Source organism: Leptodactylus fuscus, chromosome 2 (genome assembly GCF_031893055.1).
Source record: "Leptodactylus fuscus isolate aLepFus1 chromosome 2, aLepFus1.hap2, whole genome shotgun sequence".
In the NCBI taxonomy this organism is placed as follows: domain Eukaryota; kingdom Metazoa; phylum Chordata; class Amphibia; order Anura; family Leptodactylidae; genus Leptodactylus; species Leptodactylus fuscus.
In genome coordinates, this window is record NC_134266.1 from 236,803,636 (window position 1) to 236,823,207 (window position 19,572).

At 43.3% G+C, this 19,572-nt stretch overlaps 1 protein-coding gene across 1 annotated transcript; it reads right to left on the reverse strand.

Moving 5' to 3' along the window:
- Positions 1–740: 740 nt before the first annotated feature.
- On the reverse strand, positions 741–18,939 carry LOC142195840 (thiol S-methyltransferase TMT1A-like). The gene is made up of 2 exons (XM_075265898.1): positions 18,403–18,939; positions 741–1,897 (listed from the first exon to the last, which is right to left on the reverse strand). The coding sequence occupies exons 1-2, from the start codon at positions 18,898–18,900 to the stop codon at positions 1,658–1,660; spliced, it is 738 nt and encodes a 245-aa protein (XP_075121999.1). The 5' UTR covers positions 18,901–18,939; the 3' UTR covers positions 741–1,657.
- Positions 18,940–19,572: the final 633 nt, after the last annotated feature.

Here is a 19,572-nt window from a genome sequence, read left to right on the forward strand (position 1 = left end):
CCTCCGTCGTCATCCTTCTTCAATGACGTCGTATATCACATGACCCAGGAAGCAGGCCAGTCAGACGTCAGACAACTGGGCCAAAGCCTGCCCGGAGCTTGGAGAGGTAAGTAACACAGTTTTTTATGTTTCTTACCTTTTCTGTGCCTCCGATCATTATACTCGGGGGGGTCCACAAAGACCCCCCTGAGTATAATAATAGTCTTTGCAGGGCCCGCGGTGTCACTTACCAATCCCGCCCCAGCCAGGATCGGCAAGTGACACCAGCCGGTAACGACCTATTAAGAAAAAACTGCAGCGGTACTGGCTGTCACTGGGCCCCCTAATTCCTAATGTCCCGGGCCCTGTGGCAGGGCCTCCGCGGTGGTTACGCCACTGAGTATAATACAACATGATTCTGATGTAAACCAAGTGCTTATCACAAAGCAAAGGTAATGTCTATGTTAGAGTATGTTCACACGGAGTTTTTTGCAGGCGGAATCCGCCTCAAAATCCGCCTGCAAAAATGGCTATCATTGACTGGGAGCCACTCGCTTTTTATTTCCACTAGCTAGTATTGGAAAAAAGAAGCTACATGACCTATCTTGCCACGGATTCCGCTACTGTTTAGGCCCATTCAATCAGACCTAATCAGAAGCGGGATGCCGCGCCAAAAACCCCACATGGCGGAATTTTTTTTCCACCGTATGAATGAGCCCTTAATTCAGAGAAAAAACAACCAGAAACCCCCCCCCATAATTTAAAACATTTTTAATTGATGCACAAGTATACAGTAGTTGGCATAACAAATATCCTATTGGTTCTGTGTGATATTTCTGTCCATAATGTTATTGAATCTTCAGTGATAGGAGAGATTACAATATCAGTGACAATGTGTTTTAGGCTAAGGCCCCAAGTTTGGGAAATGCAGATTTATTTGTTGCAGATTTTGCTACGTTTTTTTTGAGCCAAAACCAGGAGTGGATTGAGGAGAAGGTAGAAGTATAAGGGTAAGTTCACACGGCGGAAAGTGGGACAGGAAATTCACTTTCTGCTGCTGTTTTTTTCACTCGGCATCGGGATGCTCATGCAGTGCATCAGCACTCCAACGCAGCATCCCGCTTCTGAGTAGCTCCAGATGAATGGGCCTAATCAGGAGAGAGTCTTGAACTGCGGAATCTGCGTGAAGATAGGTCATGTCGCATTTTTTTACCGCTAGCTGAAAAGAAAAAAATCGCTAGCAGAAAAAAAACTGCAAGTGACTCCCATTGAAATGAATGGGAGGCATTTTTTCAGGCAGATTTTGAGGCAGATCCCTCATCAAAATCCGCCTGCAAAAAACTCCATGCGAACAGACCCTTAGAGCTTCCTTTATATTCCCCTTTTCTTTTGTATCTATTCTTGGCTTCGGCTCAAAAAACGCACAAAATCTGCAACAAGTTTCCACAATTTGTGACCTTAGCTAATGCAGAAAAATAGAAAACATTATTTGTCATTGTAGATATATTCTGCACTGCTCCTCATTTTACAGATCTATCGTGTAATGTCACAGTGACTTCTACCTTTTCTACTTTTTGCAGGTCTACAAACAGAATATAAAAGAGAAACACTTTAGGAATTTATAAGTGGAAAATCTTGTAAATGCATAAAAGCTCCACCAGTGATACAATATATGCAATTATTTAACAGCATATCCAATAATATGAGGATTAATGAGCTTCATGGATGTGGGGGCAGTTATGTGGCGCAGGTTTAATTCAGAGAATTTAGCATTTTCCAGGTCTTTCCAAGTCGTTTTTCTAATGCTACATCCATCAAATATGAATTTCCAGGAGGGATTCAGGACTTTCTGAAAGAAACAAATCCAGCTGGATTCATCAGAGTCAGCCACATGTTCTATGAAGTAGAAAGCTCCTCCCTGCAATAAAAGATAAAACACGTCAACATTTTAATAGTCCTATCCTAATAATATTATAAATGTGGAAGTTTGTGTGTTAGGCTGTTTGTGTGTTTGTTACTCAATCACGCAAAAACGGCCGAACGGATTTGGATGAAATTTGGCACATAGATTGTAACCTCGATTAACATATAGGCTACTTTTTATCCCGGTAAATGACATGGCTTCACGACTGTTATGAATTTATGTTCACATACTATATTGCACTGCTGCTGCCAACAGGACTCTCTCAGCTAATTGGAGGTTGCTGATAAAGCTGCTCTGTTATCTCTCTATGTACACACACAGATAACCCTCAGTCCATTGTGAACAAGTATTTACATATTATCTGATCTGCTGCAGGCAGCCCCTTTAATCCAAATTGGCAGTTTGCCAATTTTAAACATGCTGGGAAAAAGAAACTCTAATTTGTCGCAAAATTCTAAAACTGAGAGCTATGAAGGAAGCCAGAAGTCACTGACTTCTCCTCAAGCGGAGCTCAGGGGGAATGAACAAGCTAGGCGTCAAGCTTCTCTTAGAGTAGCCAAAACGCTGGAACAGGCGGATCATCAACGACAACAACACACTCATTATATGGCGTCCCAGAGAGCTGCTGAGATGCTGGAACAATCACAGGCACGGTGCAAGGAACAAGCTTCAGAGCTACCGAAACGCCAGAGTAGGCAGATCATCAATGCCAACAACACACAGATGAAGTTGTGGGAAAAGGCTAGTTGCTTATAACACTTCAAGACCGCTGCTGGTCTAAGGAACTCAGGTCTCTGTACTTGCTGATTCCTCTTGACCATTCAGGGAATCATTAAAGGGAGTCTATCATTGGTTATATTGTTGGTTATTTATTTATTTATTTTTTTTTAAATAAGACATACCTTTCATTTATTGCTCCTCACAGCCATTTTTTTTTAAAGGGGCTCGGTCATTGGGAAAAGTCATTTTTAACTACAATCACATTCTTGCATAGCCTTTAGAAAGGCTATGCCACACCAGTGGTGTAACTAGGAATGGCGGCGCCCCGTGGCGAACTTTTGACATGGGCCCCCCCGATCGACGCCAACGACCTCGACCGACCCCTTCCTACGCAGTCCTGCGCGCTCTATTATGCCCCATAGTGGCCCCTGCACACAGTATTATACCCCATAGTGGCCCCTGCACACAGTATTATACCCCATAGTGGCCCCTGCACACAGTATTATACCCCATAGTGGCCCCTGCACACAGTATTATGTCCCATAGTGTCCCCTGCACACAGTATTATGTCCCATAGTGGCCCCTGCACACAGTATTATGTCCCATAGTGTCCCCTGCACACAGTATTATGTCCCTTAGTGGCCCCTGCACACACTATTATGTTCCTCAGTGGCCCCTCCACACAGTATTATGTCCCATAGTGGCTCCTTCACACAGTATTATCCCCCATAGTGTCCCCTGCACACAGTATTATGTACAGCAAAAACTGTGCTGAAAAATTCGGCTTATACTCGAGTATACGGTATCTTAAATAGTGAAATGCCATGGTATAGCCGTGGTGGAAACGCAGAGTATTATAGTCACTGTAATCTAGTGAATCCCATCCACACATTGTGAAAAAATACGCGCAGCAGATACGCTGCTATTTCCAAAACTGTTGCGGTTTTGGAAACCTCAGCATGTCAATTATACCTATGGAAACGCCGGCGGTTTCCCTATAGGTATAATTGAAGCAGAAAGTCTGCAAAGGAAAACTTTCTGTGAATATCACTATGGGAAAAAAACACAATGCATTTTTCCTGCAGCACTTTTTTGCTGCGGCCCGCTATGTAGGGCTTTAGCCTAAAGGAATCTTCCAGGATAATAATTTCTAATGAAAAATGAAGGTGACTACCATGCACAAATATGTTGGTGTTGTACAAGGTCACCTTTAATGCTGTACATTTCACCACTATCCCTGGACAGATTGTTTGCAGAGCTTTCTCTCAGCCTCTATATATAATACGCCTATAAGTGAGTGCACAATGTCACATACAGACTGTTTTTTATGTCCAGCAGTATCAGGAAAGGGTTCTTTGCTATTGGTCAAGCCCTTTTGGTGCTTAGAAAGTTCCCAATCTCAATTCATACAGATCTGCATGATAGCTGTTGAATGGAAATGCATTGAGTTACCTCCGACAAGCCCACTTCTGTAATAAATCCTATATTTCTTCTTTATAAGGCATACTCCATGTTTTCCAATGCCTCAACACTTCCCCTTATGCTCTCAGTGAGACAGGCCTAGCACTTACCATGTATGTGTAGTAGAGGCCGCTCACTGACCACTTCAAAAAAGTTACTGAAAAATCTTTATTATACTATAAGAAAAAAATGACATTTCCTTTACAGCATGCATGATGCAGTAGTAAAGTAATCCAATAATGGGATTAATCCCACAAAAAACGGAAGAACCAGCGCTGGTCCAGTTAAAATGTCTTTATAGAAGCATAACTTACAACGCATTTCGGGCAAAACAGTGTCCTTTGTCACGTGTATAGAATTGATGTAGTAAAGTAAGGATATTATTCAGATGAATTTAGATAAAAACTGCAGTGAAAAACAAAAAAAGTTCAGTTTTTTACTGCTATTTTGCATCTGTCTGGGATCGTTTTTTAATAATCCCTCCTAGACTTGAGTCTATTGCCAGATCCATAAAAAAAAGAAAAAAAATATTATTCATGTTATAATGGACTGTCAAAAAAATTAGACATGTAAATTGCTACATTGTAATCAATGTGTGTTAAAATGGTCCGTGCAATGGCTGTTACAAAAATGGCTATGTTTGATGTCGGTGTGAATAAGGGCTTAGGAAGCAGGGTAAGACTATTGGCTATAAAATCAGGCATACGAGTACAGCCCTTCCCTGCTACAAGTGATGGGAACGAGATAAGAAACGGCGACAAACACTGGGAAGTCCTGTCCAAGGACAGTAAGGAGTGACGGCATATAGATGGCAACTGTAAGATTCTGCATAGGATAGCAGATACATGTTAGATTGGTGGGGGTCCTGATGGGGGTTGGGCTTTGTAGGGTTTTTTTTTTATTATTCATTCAAAGTTTATTGAGATTTTCAGTTACAAGAATATACATGGAATACAGAACATAAACAAAATAAAAAAAAAAACACACAAGGAGATTGCGACCCCCCATCTGAAATGTTACTCCATGGTCAACTACCTATATAAGTATCAACATGCGTCCTAGACTAGAAGACCATTATAACTCTCATATAGATAACAGGAATAGGGTCTCAAGTCAAGAAAGGAAGGAATAAGGAACGAAATAAAAAAAAAGGGATCAATGATAAATGGAAAGATCAAATTGAACAGAATGTATAACCGATGTGTGTGGAAATAGATGCGTTTTAGTCAGCAGTTACTGTGCAGGAAGTTGAGTCCCAGCAGCATGGGTTTTATATCTGATCCATGGACCCCAAATCTTGATATGTTGATCATGTGTCCTGGATGACCAGCTGAGCAACTCTTCCAAACGTGAGATTTCATGTACTGTGTTTTCCCACATATCAATTGGCGGAGGAATAGTCTGCAGCCAGAATCTGGGTATCAGCAGTTTCGCAGCTGTCAATAGGAATGTCACCAAACGGTCTTTCTTGGGCGAGTATGTTCCTGAAGGGAGGGAGAGAAAGAGGGTCTTCGGAGTCAGATGAATAGGTGAGCCTCTAATCTTTTCAATCCTTTCAGTAACTGCGGTCCAGAATGGTTTTATTCTAGGATCCTGAAGGACATTATTGTTTTGTTATTCTAGGACAGGTCCACTATAAGTGGGTGTAGGTACCTTCGGCAGAGGAGCATCTCCAGCACACAGAAGTCGATGCCAGTCCTCTCTGGGCCAACCAGACTGGGGTTTTATACCACCTGGAGATGAGCTTGAAGGCATTCTCTTTTATTCGGACACAGGTAGAGAAACCCTGTGATACGCTCAGTGCCTCCTCAACTTCCGAGTCCGACAAGGTGATCTTCAGTTCCTGTTCCCAACTGGAAATATAAGCTGGCTTGTATGGAGTGCGTGGTGATATAAACTTATGTAAGAGAACAGAAGTTTTCCTGAATGTCGCATTCTGTGACAATAAAGATTTTTCAAACTGGGTCAGTTCGCTTCGCAGACGAAAGATATTGTTGAACTGTGCTTTGTAGGTTTTTGACTGTTCCCTTTTTGCCACAGCTGTATAGAAGGCAATGTACACTCACCGGCCACTTTATTAGGTACACCATGCTAGTAACGGATTGGACCCCCTTTTGCCTTCAGAACTGCCTCAATTCTTCGTGGCATAGATTCAACAAGGTGCTGGAAGCATTCCTCAGAGATTTTGGTCCATATTGACATGATGGCATCACACAGTTGCCGCAGATTTGTCGGCTGCACATCCATGATGCGAATCTCCCGTTCCACCACATCCCAAAGATGCTCTATTGGATTGAGATCTGGTGACTGTGGAGGCCATTGGAGTACAGTGAACTCATTGTCATGTTCAAGAAACCAGTCTGAGATGATTCCAGCTTTATGACATGGCGCATTATCCTGCTGAAAGTAGCCATCAGATGTTGGGTACATTGTGGTCATAAAGGGATGGACATGGTCAGCAACAATACTCAGGTAGGCTTTGGCGTTGCAACGATGCTCAATTGGTACCAAGGGGCCCAAAGAGTGCCAAGAAAATATTCCCCCCACCATGACACCACCACCACCAGCCTGAACCGTTGATACAAGGCAGGATGGATCCATGCTTTTCTTTTTTAAATGTAGATTGTGAGCCCCACATAGAGCTCACAATGTACATTTTTCCCTATCAGTATGTCTTTTTTTTGGAATATGGGATGGAAATCCATGCAAACACGGGGAGAACATACAAACTCCTTGCAGATGGTTTTTTGCCCTTGGTGGGATTTGAACACCAGGACTCCAGCGCTGCAAGGCTGCAGTGCTAACCACTGAGCCACCGTGTGGCCCCGGATCCATTCTTTCATGTTGTTGACGCCAAATTCTGACCCTACCATCCGAATGTCGCAGCAGAAATCGAGACTCATCAGACCAGGCAACGTTTTTCCAATCTTCAATTGTCCAATTTCGATGAGCTTGTGCAAATTGTAGCCTCAGTTTCCTGTTCTTAGCTGAAAGGAGTGGCACCCGGTGTGGTCTTCTGCTGCTGTAGCCCATCTGCCTCAAAGTTCGACGTACTGTACGTTCAGAGATGCTCTTCTGGCTACCTTGGTTGTAACGGGTGGCTATTTGAGTCACTGTTGCCTTTCTATCAGCTCGAACCAGTCTGGCCATTCTCCTCTGACCTCTGGCGTCAACAACGCATTTCCGCCCACAGAACTGCCGCTCACTGGATGTTTTTTCTTTTTCGGACCATTCTCTGTAAACCCTAGAGATGGTTGTGTGTGAAAATCCCAGTAGATCAGCAGTTTCTGAAATACTCAGACCAGCCCTTCTGGCACCAACAACCATGCCACGTTCAAAGGCACTCAAATCACCTTTCCCCATACTGATGCTCGGTTTGAACTGCAGGAGATTGTCTTGACCATGTCTACATGCCTAAATGCACTGAGTTGCCGCCATGTGATTGGCTGATTAGAAATTAAGTGTTAACGAGTAGTTGGACAGGTGTACCTAATAAAGTGGCCGGTGAGTGTAGATGATGTCCACTATGAAATCACAGTACAAGGGTAATGCACAGAGTATAAGATGGCTGTGAACTCTGTGACATCACAGCATATGAAGAAAGTCATTACAGTGATGTCACACACATGAATTATAGATATGTTGCATAGTGATCACCTATCCACAGTACCTGATCTGTGGGGGGTCTGACATCTGGACTCTACACAGAACTGCTGTAGTAATGTGGGCACCAGAAGCTAGTGCAGTGGATTGGGAGGAGAAACCCTCTGCTGCTATTCCAGTAATAAGAGAGGAGGTGTAGCTCCTGGGAACCACCGCGATGCAGGGGACTGGGCTGCATTGCCGCTCCTATTACTTGTATAAGAGCACACTACCTCTGCTCCCTATCCACTACAGTAGCTTGTGGCACTTGGAGGTTGCTGAACAGCTGATCTGTGTGTGGTCCAGATGTCGGACCGTCAAAGATCAGATCCTGTGAACAGGTCATCTGTATGAAATATGATTTTTAGCCACAAAACACTTAACTTTTCCACCTCCCCTTCCGTCATTTATATCATTCACTACTTGCACCTTATGCCGAAGTGGAAATGACCCCCCCTTCCAAGTTGAGCCCCCTACCAGCTGCTCTGTCTGCTACTTTGGTAGTTACACCCATGCTGCATTTGGACATGTCTGGTGGTAGTTTCCCTTTAACTGGGGCAGTTGCCACAGGCTATACAAACTACAGTAGTACATTATTGGAATCTCTGTGCCAGCCATTTCTATTATAGTAAATATAAGTATACAGGCTCGCTGCCAGTGACTATAAAACAAGCTGAAACGAATTTACTTATCTCTGCACTATCGTCTGAAAAATGTTCTCACTGTAAACAGGAGCACCGCATGACAGCAGCCTTATGGCGGTGACACAGATGCATCTGGATCCAGTTCTAGGCCACTGGTAATTTCACTTCAATGTAAACCTGTATTCACATGATACGGTTTTTTTGCAGAAAAGTGCATGCATTTTTATTGAAAAACTGCCTGGGTGTATGTGCAAAAACACACCGTGTGAACACAGCTTTAGTGGAACACAGATTCATTACAGCTGGATAATTAAATGCAGCTAAAATGAATACTTACCCCAAAGTGAGGGCACTGGCGCCCAGGGACAGGGTGCAGCTATAGGCACATCCAGGTACACCCCAAGAGGAACACCCTTACAATTTAGTAAGTCAGTAAGTCCATGTGATTAATAGACTTGGGCTGCTGTGCCAGGGATATACGCCTTGCATGCAAAAAGTGCTGCTTGTTGCTGACCCCTGCCTTATACAATACAGTGGTGAAGCAGACATCTTCTAGTGATGTCTCTGGCGCTGTGCAGACAAGAGCTGCAGACAAGAAGAGAACTTACAGAGAGCTCAGTTGGAATGAGACTGGGTAATGCGGCGTTCACACTTGCTCCGCTGTCTGCCCTTTGTGTTTCCGCCTAAATCCCCGGAAAAAACTGCATCGTGGATGGCTTGCTGGCGGTCGGTTTAAAAACTCATTCACTTCAATGGGTTTTTTAAACAAACAGCCGGTGTCCGTGTGCAGCCTCTCCGCGGTGAAACCGGTTTCTTTGTACGGGCACAGTCGGACATGCAGGACTTTGTGTGCGTTCAAAAAAAAAAAAAGATTTCCCTGCAGAGAGGCTGCATACGGACACTGGTGGTTTGTTTTAAAAACCCATTAAAATGAATGGGGTTTTAAACTGACCGCCAGCAAGCCGTTCCCTATGCAGTTTTTCTGGGGATTAGGATGGAGACCCCTGGGTGAACAGCAGACACTAGTATGAACGCTGCGTAATCGTGCATTCTATTTAGTTAGATTGTGCACTACACAAATTGGGATTGGGCACATCTATTAGTGAGTCTCCCATCTTCCTGCCAAACCCCCCAAATCCAAGAGTCTAATGTACAGATACAGGATCACAATCAAACTTGAAGGGGTTACATTCTGTTTTAACCAATTTGCTGGAAATCTGCCGATATGGAATTTACTCGAGGTTCACACTTGCTTGCAGAACTTTTCTCTCCGCATTTTTTAAGCGGATTCGAGGACGGAAACGTAGAGCGAGCGCTGGTGCGAGTCCAGCCTTACTGATACAGTGTTTCAAGCAAAATGTAATGAAACCCACAATTCAAATACAGTATTGATGGAGTCTCCCACCACATCTACAGGTAAAGCAAATCCATGGGTGCAACCCAATACTCTGACATTAGGAAAAGTTACAACAATCACAAGTCATATTTGGGGCAACAGCCAGCTCTCAGTCTTTGGTTTTCCATTGTCCATGTGATCAGGACCTGACCACAGCATTAGATCCTATTTGACACAGTCACGCACACATACCAAGAACAACAACAACAACAACCTTCAATGCCATGGGCTTCACATGTCACATCTCCCTGCAACATGAAGAAATTTTCTAAAACTGAAGTAGAAGAGTAACCACACACTATCACAGTATGCGCAGTGTTGCAGGTCTCTTACTTCTGCAGGTCTCTTACAGTATGCGCAGGTCTCTTACTTTAGTGTCGCCCCTTCGTCAGGCTTGAGCACCCGTCTTGTATTGACACTTTATGGAGGTCCAAGTGACCTAAACCATCCAATAACCTCCATTAATAACACTGTGAATGAGAAAGTAAGACTTACACAGTGGGTGCAGGTGAATGTGTCTGATTTTAGTCTGTATCATATCAATGCACTTTTTTTTTTTTTTTTTTTTTTTTAGCAAAGGGTTTCCAACTTTCTTTGTCATAGCCACAGATCAAGAATCATCTATGCTGTCTTTGTATCAGCTGATACATAGCAATGCAGTACAACACAAGCAATGACTTTGCAGTCTAATTTTGAGTGCTAGGGTGAAAAAAAGGACTGAAACAAGGCTGGCCAGTGGCCAATTTCTCCATGTAACCGGCCATACACATAAAACAGCTGTCAGCTGAAAATTTTCTAATGAATGTACAATTGCATTAGGTTTTATAGAAAATTGATGGAATTATATAATTTGTGGCAAAGTTAAGAAAAATAGAAAGTTACATAAATACACGGGTGCTATGTATGGTGCTGTAATACACGTCTCTGAAACTCATCTGTATCTATCAGGCAACATGAAGAATAGTCGCATAGAAAAGGACTATACATAAAGGTTTACTTAAGCAGAAAGCCAAGTATAACCCAATATCACAAGATATTCTCTGGCACTTATTGCATGCTGACATGACACAAAACATCAAGCATTGCGCAAACTTGCCCATCCCAGCAGGAGTTGTTTTGGACGGTCAAAAATAGATAAAAATTTGGATTAACCACTGGCATACCGGGCAAATTTCTGATAGAACCAGACATGTTTTCGGGTTTTTTATATGTTGCGTTTTGAGGGCTATCACATTTTTATCATTTGGCCTACTCAACTAATTTCTGCCTCTTTTTCGGTGACACATAGGGCTTTATTTTTATGCATGTTTTTTGTCGCGTTTTTTTACACGTGTAAAAAAATGTCATTGAAGTCAATGGGTGTCTGATTTTTACACATGTATTCTTTACACGTGTTATGCAAAAATGAGTGTGCGTTTACTCCGTGTGTACGAGCCCTTAATGGTATATGCATACGTCCAGGAGCACCGTGTGGCAGCAGCCGTATGGTGGTGACACACTACGTATCTGGATCCAGTTCTAGGACACTGGTAATTTCACTTCAGTGTAAAGCTGGGTTCACATGGTGTGTTGTTGCACAAAATGCATGCATTTTTATTGAAAAACTGCCTGTGTTTTTGTGCAAAAACACACTGCGTGAACACAGCTTTAGTGGAACACAGATTCATTTCAGCTGGATATGATTAAACGCAGCTAAAATAAACTGACGCCATACTTAACCCAAAGTGTGGGCACTGGCGCCTAGGGACAGGGTGCAGCTATAGGCACATCCAGGTACACCATAAGAGGAACACCCTTACAATTTAGTAATTCCATGTGGATTAACATTAATAGGTTCGGCTGCTGTGCCAGGGATATACGCCTTGCATGCATAAAGTGTCGCTGACCCCTGCCATATACAATACAGTGGTGAAGCTGATATCTTCAAGTGATTTCTCTGGCTCTGTGCAGACCTGTTGCATTGAGCTGCAGACAAGAAATCTTGTCCTGATAAAATGTCATGTTCTTTAAGAAGACACAAGTACTACATACAGGTATAGCACATTGTAGCTGGGGGGCTGTTACATGTTTTGCATAGGACCTATTATATTCAGGTTACTTTTGTACAAATAAATATCTAAGATTGGTTTCTTGAAATGATCTATGTTTGTCACCTGGCAACAAACATTACTTGACAGACAAATAAATCACAGGGAATAAGACACAACATGTTTTCCTTATAGGGAATAAGACACTAAGGGTAAGTTCAGACGGAGATTTTCGGTCAGGATTTTGAGGCCGTATCCGCCTCAAAATCCTGACCAAAAAGACAACTCCCATTGAAATCAATTGGAACCGCTTAGGAGTTTTTTTCCAGGAGCCGGCTTGTTCCGGTCCTGGAAAAAGAAGCGAGGCGCTCATTCTTCAGGCTGTTTTGCCTTGTGATTTGGCCTGGAGACACACCCTCCTCCAGACTAGGCCCATTCATTGGGCCTAATCTGGAGCGGAGTATGTGGCTGGATACCGATGCAGTGCACCGGCTTTCAGTCGCGGCTACCTGGCTCAGGTTCTGGTCCAAAAAACCCCGCCTGAACTTACCCTTATACAGGTTTCTTTATAAATGGCCAACATTGTGACCCTAAGGGTAAGTTCAGACGGAGTTTTTCAGTCCGGAACCTGAGGCGGAGGCCGCCTCAGGTTCCGGACCAAAATATGGGCAGCTGCGACTGAAAGCTGGTGCAGTGCACCGGCATCCAGCAGCGCACTCCTCTCCGGATTAAGCCCAATGAATGGGCCTAGTCTGGAAGAGGGTGTGTCTTCAGGCCGAATCGCGAGGCGAAACAGACTGAAGAATGAGCATGTTGCTTCTTTTCGATTTCAATGGGAGCTGTCTTTTTGGTCAGGATTTTGAGGCCGATATGGCCTCAAAATCCTGACCAAAATACTCCGTCTGAACTTACCCTAAGAAGTAGGAATTTCAGGTTTCATTGAGTTTCACGAGTCTGCTTTCCTTGTCTATAGTATATTGAGTTACTGTAGCTCGCTGGCAGGTTTCAGAGATGCTGAAAGTGTTCCCATTGTGTGTGCTCACTGACCTAAATCCCTCATTCAAGTATGAGAGGTAATAGAAAGTTTTTACGAAAAAAAGCAATCAAAACACTTCACTGTAGATAAAAGTTATTACTGAAAATAGAAATACCAAAGACTATAACCAGCCAGCAATACGTGAATATACTCCATAATGGTACATACCAGGCCATATGTTACATACCATATTGGTTATTGGGTCCTGTGAGTAAGTGGTTGGCACTCGCAGAGTTTAGAGTCTAATGTATAAAGGGGTTGTCCAGGATAAACTTTTAAAGTTTAAATCATCTGGGGACAGTGAAAGAATAAAACATTATATACTCATCTGTCCCTGTTGCTCCATTGATGTCCCGTGTTTCCAGGGTCTCTTCCGGTGTTGTGTTGAAGCCACTGATGGGCCTCAACGGTCACGTGGTTGCTGAGGCCAATAAGCAGCCTCAGTAGGCCTCAGAAAGAAGACCTGTAATGTCACAGGTAGTGACATTCTGGCCCTTGAGGCGAATCAGCAGCTTCAACACAAAGCTGGAAGACACCGCAGAGGCAGATGACATGGGAGGACACCGGAGCAAAGGAAACAGGTGAGTATACATTTTTAAATATTTTTATTATTATCGCTGCCTTCAGCTTATTTAAACTTTAAAATGGTTGTCCATTTTTACCTGGAAAACCCCTTTAACAACTGGCTTCCTACTTGGTCTACATATATATATATATATAGGTGCAGGGAATAAAGTCATTCCTAGCTTTATAACGTAATAAAATAATTAGAATATTACTAGTATGCCATAAAAAAACATGCAAATAAATATACAGTAATAGTGTGGAGTATGTCAGCTTGTGTAACCTCCATTTTGGATTCCAGGGCCATGCCTGTAGCCATTTTACATTCCTCTTTGTTTAGAGAGCTCACATCCCCCTCAGCCTTAAGGAGATGCGACTCCTCTCCTGTTTCTTATCCAATAGCCATGTGCCAGATATATTTTACAACTTTGCCACCAATCATGTTATGTTAATTATACTAGTCCAACCAGTACCATAAGCGTGCACTCTATTTAGTTGGATTGTGCACTACATAAAGAATGAGGGATTGCGCACGTCTATTAGCAAGTCTCCCATCTTCCTGCCACACACCCCAAATCCAAGAGTCTAATGTACAGATACAGGATCACAATCAAACTCGAAAGGGTTAAATTCCGTTTTAACCATTTTGCTGGAAATGTGCAGATATGGAATTTACTTTGGGTCCACACTTGCTTGCAGAACTTTTCTCTCTGCATGTTTCAATCGCATTTGGGGACGGAAATCTCAAAACGTATAGAGAACACAGGTGCGATTCCATCCTTACTGATACAGTGTTTCAAGCATAATGTAATGAACCCCACAATTCAAATACAGTATTGATACAGTGTCCCACCACATCTAGAGGTAAAGCAAATCCATGGGTGCAACTCAATACTCTGACATTAGGAAAAGTTACAACAATCACAAGTCATATTTGGGGCAGCAGCCAGCTCTCAGTCTTTGGCTTTCCTTTGTCCATGTGATCAGGACCTGACCACAGCATTAGATCCTGTTTGACACAGTCACACACACATAGCAACAATAACAACAACAACAACCTTCAATGTCATGGGCTTCACATGTCACATCTCCCTGTCAAGCAGAAGGATAACCACACACCATTACCAGTGGTATAACTGTCAAGCCCACCCCAGAGACCCCAATCGACCAATCATAGCCCCCCCCCCCCCCGCGCGTTCCTGCACACAGTATTATGCCCCATAATGGCCTCTGCACACACTACCATGCTCCATAATAGCCTCTGCACACACTATTATGCCCCATAGTGGCCCCAAAGTATAATGATCAGAGATCCAGGGGAGGTGCCATACATAAAAACTGCTGTTACTCGCCTCTCCCTGGCTCCGGCACACTCCTCGGTGATGTTGGCCATCTTCAATGATGACCGACATCACGTGAGCCAGGCCTGCATTGAGATGCATAAGGACGCAAGCCCCGCCCTTGTGATGTCACCAATTAAACCTGCCTGTAGGAGAGGTAAGTAGTAGAGTTTTTTATGTTCCCTCACCTCTCCTAAGCCTCCAATTATTATACCTTGGGGTCTGAAAAGACCCCTGAGTATAACAATAGTGTTTGTGGGGTTCGCGGGAGAAGAAGTGCCGGCAGCCGTGAGCAGGAGCCAAGATCAGTAAGTAAATATGGCCCGTTACCTGTTGGTGTTACTCCAGCAGGTAAAGGACTATTAAAAAAAATAATAATAAAAAAATCTGCAGCGATAGCGGCTGCCGCTGGGCCCCCTGGTGTCCAATGTCTAATACTTTAGTGTCAAAATCATCCAGCAACCTCCATTAATGGGAATGAGAAAGTAAGATTTTTTTAAAATGTAGATTGTGAGCCCGATTTAGGGATCACAATGTACTTTTTTCTTTTTCCTATCAGTATGTCTTTGTAGAATGGGAGGAAATCCACACAAACACGGAGAGAACATACAGACTCCTTGCAGATATTGTTCCTGGCGGGATTCAAACCCAGGACTCCAGGGCTGCAGTGCTAACCACTGAGCCACTGTGTTGCCTCTGAGAAAATAAGACTTACACAGTGGGTGCAGGTGAATGTGTCCAATTTTAGTCTATATCATATCATCGCATTTTTTTTTTTAGCAAAGGGTATCCATCTTTCTTTGGTCATAGCCACAGGTCACGAATCATCTATGCTGTCTTTGTATCGGCTGATACATAGCAATGCAGTACAACACAAGCAATGACTTTGCAGTCTAATTTTGAGTGCTAGGGTAAAAAAAAAGGACTGAAACAAGGCTGGCTGGTGGCCAATTTCTCCATGTAACCGGCCATACACATAAAACAGCTGTCAGCTGAAATTTTGTAATGAAAGAGAAATTGCATTAGGTTTACAAAAAAAATGATGGAATTATATAATTTGTGGCAAATCGAAGAGATATAGAAAGTTACATAAATACATGGGCGCTATGTATGGCGCTGTAATACATGTCTCTTTGTAGTATATGCATAAAAGGGCTATACACAAAGGTTTACTTAAGCAGAAAAAGTGTGAGAAATCCAAACATAACCCAATATCACAAGATATTCTCTGGCACTTATTGCATGCTGACATGACACATAACATTTAGCATTGCACAAACTTGCCCATCCCAGCAGGAGTTGTTTTGGATGGTCAAAAATAGATAAAAATTTCGATTAAGAAATGTCAAATAAAGGACAGAAAATACGTGTTCAGATTCATTTGTTGCTTACTCTTGAACCCTGTCCAGTTTTCAGCAGTGATAACTTTACTACGGCTCCACTGACACATTGTACAGTGAGTGTTGCCTGCTGACGCTAAAGGCAATAATAGGCAAGGACTTATGCGGGCCTAGGACAGCGACCTCCAACCTCTTTACATTAGGTTCACACTAGCACCGAGGTGTCCATTCTGCCAGGGGACCTGAAGAACTGATAAATGGACCACTAAAATAGCAGCCACCAATGTATCTCGAGGGTGGACTGAGCAATTGATCTAATTAATTTAATCAATTTGCCAGTTTTGTCCATCACATATATGCTTTTACCAGAATTGTTTAATTTTTTCAGGGAAAAGCAGTGGAGAAACCCTGGGGTCTCCATCACACTAACATTTTTAGTTCCCCACGTAACAGCGTTGGGACCAGAGGCATAACTAGTAAAGACTGGACCACATAGCAAACTTTTGACTTGGGCTCCCCCACACAGCATAGCTCCCCTTTCCTGGCCCTCACATGGTATATCACTCCATTTACACACAGTATAATATCCCTCAGTAGCCTCTTCACTTAGTATAATGTCCCCTAGCGGCCCCTTCACACAATATAATGTCCCATAGGGGACCCTGCACACAGTATAATGTCCCATAGGGGACCCTGCACACAGTATAATGTCCCATAGGGGGCCCTGCACACAGTATAATGTCCCATAGAGGCCCCGCCACACACTCTTGTGGCCCCAACATACAGTAGAATGTCCCATAGATGCTCTTCCACAAAGTACAATGTCCCATAGTGGCTCTAACATGCAATATAATCTACAATAGCGGCCCCTCTATACAGTATTACGTCCCATAGCAGCTCCTCTACACAGTATTATGTCCCATAGCGGCCCCGTTACACAGTATTATGTCCCATAGTGGCCCCTCTACACAGTATTACGTCCTAAAGCAGCTCCTCTACACAGTATTATGTCCCATAGCGGCCCCGTTACACAGTATTATGTCCCATAGTGGCCCCTCTACACAATATTATGTCCCATAGCGGCCCCTCCACACAGTATTACGTCCCATAGCGGCCCCTCTACACAATATTATGTCCCATAGCGGCCCCTCCACACAGTATTATGTCCCATAGCGGCCCCTCTACACAGTATAATGTCCTATCGTGGCCCGTCCACACAGTGTGTAAACAATGAAGCGGTGCAGAGGTCTGTATTCAGCCACGTCGTTCCCCACCCCCCTTCTGCCTCTGATAAAGCCAGTGATAAGTCGGGGCTGCTTGTGCACTTCAGTATGAATGGAGCTTACTTTTGGTTTTATGACTGAGTGTCTACAGCTCCAGATCAACTGCAGATAAAACTAAACTGCCCCATGGTCTATTTTCATTTTGGTAATGGAGTGTGATCTATTGTTCCCTGTTATCAACCGATTGTCAGCTGAGTGTGGTCCAGGTGTTACAGTATGTTTGATAGTTTTCCTACCTCCCTACGTTATAGTATTCCATGACACTTGTGGTTTTACTTGGCTGGCAGGTCTACTGTCCTGTACTCACTCTGGTCAAACTGGAACTCACAGCATGGTGGATTACTATAACACTGTGACTATGCCTTGGCTGAGCTGCAGGCCACACACTGCGGGGGACGGTCTTTAAATGAACAATAGTAATGTATAGGATAGGACTCCTTTTGGTTCCTGCTCCCTTAGCTTCTTTTTAGCTACTTTTAGCAAAATAAATAAAATCAAGATTAAAATTGAAAATCATGAACAACCTTAAAAAAACTATTTTTTTTAGGCAACATTTTTTTAGACAGCCCTAGCTCAAGGGACCCCATTGACTATAATGGGACCCCTCGGGCGTATGGGATGTCTGTCCAGAAAAGCCTAGTTTGCATATATGGACACTGTGATGGAGTCCTCGAACACAGACTCTGATGCAGATGTGAACTTTACCCTGTCTAAAGGTACAGCCTACCAAAAAGTAGGCCTGATAAGAGCCTGGGCACTGACTGAAGGGCAGATAACTCGATTATTTGGCATGAATGGTAACATTGCCTGTAACAATGAGCAGAGCCTAAGAAATCATCTGGTCCTGTATATATCAATATGCTTTTCTGAGAATTCTAGTTGTAAGATCTTTACCCTCCACTATTAACACTTTCACTGCACCACTTCAGGTTTCGGTGAAGTTCTTCACTCCAATAGATAATGTTTTGGAGCAACTATATGAGAATACAAATACATTGCTCATATACAAATGTAACAATGGCCATTACATATAGTACACAACTCACCGGCCTGAGAACCCTCTTGACCTCTTTCAGTACACCTGGTACGTTGGGTACAGAACAAACCAGCAAGGTGCCTACGACAACATCCATGGAGGCATCAGCCACAGACGTCATGTTGTCAGCAGAAGCCACCACAAAGCGCTCATATGTCAGATGGTCATTTTCTGCTTGGCTCTTAGTCAGGAATTGTTGGAAATTCGGGTTGATATCCAAACAGGTCACTTTACAACCACGGGGGTAAAGCTTAAAGTTGGCACCTGAGCCACAACCAATCTCGAGGAGCCTGAGGTCTTTGGAGGGGCTTGAAAAGTCAGAGATATTGCTAAACAGTCTTCTTTTCTCACTGTCCATCAATTTGTTGTATGTTTCAGTGAATTTGTTAATGAAATGAGGAAAAGCCTTCTTAATAAATGAATTCCAGATGCCAAGAAAATTAAGGATGTGAAGAGGAAGAAGGATGACGGCCACTACGAGCTGCAGGAGATATATTATTAGAGACATGTTGTTGGAGTAAAATACTGCATGCGACCAGCAATGAAAGGGAAGTGAGAGTGAGGCTGAGCTCTGTATTCGCAGGCATCTGTTCAGCTTCTCTAGATCCACCCCTAATTCCACAAAGAGGGAGGAGGGCTGCACAATGCTGGGCTTGTGGAAAGTTCTACTCAGATCAGCGTGCACAACTCACAACCTATGTCAAAATTTCTTGCCAACAACACCATAGACATATGTGGTGTGATAGTAGCATCATTCAGGAGAGTGACGTTATATTCTTCTACGACAAGTCATAACCACTCTCTTATGTAACTTCACTTCAACAAAAACATCTAAAAAACACGCAAAAAGCAACAATGATAAACAGGTTGATGAGTGGTATGCCAGTATGCAGTTTCAGTTTTGCATGTCTTATATTCCCTAAGGTCTTATAGATTGTACTGCAGCAGGACTTGTCTCTCTGCATTTTTGAAGCAGAATGGAGCAAAGAATCCCGCAATGGAGACAGAGTGCAGGTGGGAATCCAGCCTAAGGGCTAGTTCACAAGGGGCGCGGGATGGCGTATTTTGGTCCTGATCTTGACGCGGGAAGCCACGTCAGAATAGGACCAAAATGTGCCTTCTGTGACTGTCGCGACTTCCGAAAGTCACTGCTTCCCACTCCGGAGTAGGTCCAAATGAA